Source organism: Acanthaster planci, linkage group LG06 (assembly GCF_054643075.1).
Source record: "Acanthaster planci isolate LZ-2023a linkage group LG06, COTS_SCS, whole genome shotgun sequence".
NCBI classification, from domain to species: Eukaryota; Metazoa; Echinodermata; class Asteroidea; order Valvatida; family Acanthasteridae; genus Acanthaster; species Acanthaster planci.
This window is the reverse complement of record NC_141782.1, coordinates 2631358-2634022: the sequence shown is the minus strand read 5'-3', so window position 1 is coordinate 2634022 and position 2665 is coordinate 2631358. Positions and strand designations below refer to the sequence as shown.

The 2665-nt window shown below is 45.3% G+C and overlaps 1 protein-coding gene across 1 annotated transcript; it reads left to right on the top strand.

Moving 5' to 3' along the window:
- Nucleotides 1-213: 213 nt before the first annotated feature.
- On the top strand, nt 214-2144 carry LOC110984778 (G protein-coupled receptor moody-like). Its single transcript, XM_022245264.2, has one exon. It carries the CDS (start codon nt 1035-1037, stop codon nt 2139-2141), a length of 1107 nt encoding a protein of 368 aa, XP_022100956.1. The 5' UTR covers nt 214-1034; the 3' UTR covers nt 2142-2144.
- Nucleotides 2145-2665: the final 521 nt, after the last annotated feature.

The following is a 2665-nucleotide window of genomic DNA, read 5'->3' as shown; positions in this document are numbered from 1 at the left end:
TCTCGCCTATTCAGTCGTTGTTTCAATCCCTGGCCTCGGTCACACTTCTTAGGCGGCAGTCTCGAAGAGGAAACAAGTGGGGCATTTGAACATGCCGACTCGATCGACCTACGTTAAAGTGTGAAATTTGATTCTGCGTATGACCTAATGTATATAACTTGATTGGAGGGTCGAAACTCCCCTATATTCTTGTTGGTGTAGACGAGTGTCAATTCATAATTCACTGACGGAACAGCCGGCTGCATGAAAAGGCTTTTATTTTCAGTGTTGACAGGCATTACAAGCATGGTATGATCAAAAATCAAGTGCAGATATTATTATTTGGACATGTCGTTGTGTTTCTGCCTCCAACCTTTCCCCCACATTTTTCCTGAGAAATGGAATGTTCAAAAGCTTCTACACGCGTGTCCCGTAAATCTGAACATGGGGGGTAATAAATAGAGAAAGCAAATATTATATTACAGCGGCATGTTTCCTTCAAATAGTATATATAATATACTGTATTATTTTCCTTGTTGGAATGATTTCCTGTTTTTTTGTAAACTTGTCAGCTGTCTACATGTATTTTTTTCAAAGGCAGCTGTAAAAGTATTAAATAACTGAAGTGTACAGAGTACAGTACAGAATTTTTTAATATAGTTAACAATAACGATTGAATAAATTGCCTGGCATTTCGCTACCACCCCGATGGAATTTAACATTCATATTTCAAAATTCACATTTTAAGGTGAATATCTCTGTACAATCCAATAGACGAATGGAAAAATTTTACCATCAAAATGCGGTTTATAGGCATAACCTAATCGATTAGCCAATATGTCACGGCTGCATCTAACCGATTGTCATGCGCTGCGCAGTGTATGTAATTCGCATCCGCCATACATGTACAACCATGACGTCCCCACTTCGATTATGTTTGCTCATTTTAATGAACCTGTGAATGAATTACAGGCAAGGCTTCGTGATTCGAACAAAAGCATGTGGTCGCACACTTGGTTTCCTTGACAGCACCGTTGCTATGGCCATGCTGGTTTATGGAGAAAGAGTATTCAATCATGAACTCCACCGTCGCCGACCCGACTGACTCCAGCCAGTCTCTCTACTCGTACGAGGCCCGATTCGGTCTCGCCTTCGTGTGGTCCGCAGCCGCTGTGCTTGGTCTGGTGGGGAACAGCCTAGTGATCTGGTCGGTCGTTCTCTCCAAGAAGCTCCGCACCGTGACCAACGCCTTCGTGGTCAACCTCAGCGTGGCCGATTTCTGGACCAGTCTGTCCTATCCTTGGGAGGTGGTGGCCATGTTGCAGGATGATTCTTGGCCGATGGCCTCGGAGGTCCCCTGCGTCATCGCTGCCATACAAGTTTACACCGGTCTCGGCGCCAGCTTGCTGTCTCTGGCAGTGATAGCGTTCAATCGCTTCATGCTGGTCACCCAGACCACCGCAACGTACAGGCATTGGTACTCCCCGGGAAAAGTCTCCGTCATGATCGCCACGACTTGGATCTGCCCGTTTTTCGTGTTCCTCCTCCCCCCAGTCATAGGCATCGGAGAGATAGGATACGATCCCCAAGACCACACTTGCTCTGACAAGGACGGACACCCGCGCGGGACAGAATACAACCTGGCTCAATCTCTGGGTCTGTTCCCTGTCCCAATGGTTATAATCGTCAGTTCCTACTTGGCATTGTACATCCATCTCAAACGTCACTTCAGAAAGCAGAAGAAGAGGCGCACCCAGTACGCCAACCCAGCTCAGGATGACACGTCAGCAGTTTCGCATTCGACCGTCAGTTTTAGCGTCGCGAACGAGTGCCCCGCAACACAGCAAAACCAGACGACCAGAAACCAACGACGAGCAATCAGCCGTCAGCAGCTGGCGATCACCAAGAACCTCTTCATGGTTTTCTGCATCTTTATATCCCTGATGGCCCCTTACTTTGTCTCCCTGGCAGTACCTTCCGGTCGCAGGTTCGCTCTGTACGGACTGACCATCAGCATCGTTAACAGCTGCGTGAACCCCATTCTCTACACGGTCAACCATCCCCACTTCAAGGGAGTTCTTCGGAGCATCCTTCGTTGCCGCTACTCGCAGATACCCGAACCATCCGACTGGTTGAAATCTGTCCTGTCCCGTCATCAGTGAGAGCGTGGTCGCGCAAACAATGTTTCAAACTCCCAGAACTTTAGTCCTAACTTGTGAGTTGAACCATAACGAACCAGTTTCCCCTTTTCATAACTAAGTGCGATTAGTTCATGCGAGCACTTGAAAAAGTTCCTTAATGTTAAGTTGATGCCAATTCAAGGGAATACATTCTTTGAAACGCACTGTTGACAAATTGAAAAGATCTAACAAACTTGTAATATGTAAATATAAAGCCTGCGAGAGCAAAAGTCAAGAACATTCAAACACTGCTGTATTCCTGTACATGTATATAAATACCAAAAATGAAAGCCAAATTAAGTTCTATTTATTTAACCTTTCAGATAAGTTTACACTTTCCCTTTGGCCATCTCAACGATCCCCATTTTAGTACCTTGATGGAAAGTACATAGGTCATAGAAACCATTAAACCGATCAGTTACCTAAACATATTTTCGTGGTGAAATAGTGTAAAATTGTCGCGTATAGGAACATTATCGTCAAAAATGCAACCATTTCACAGGCTT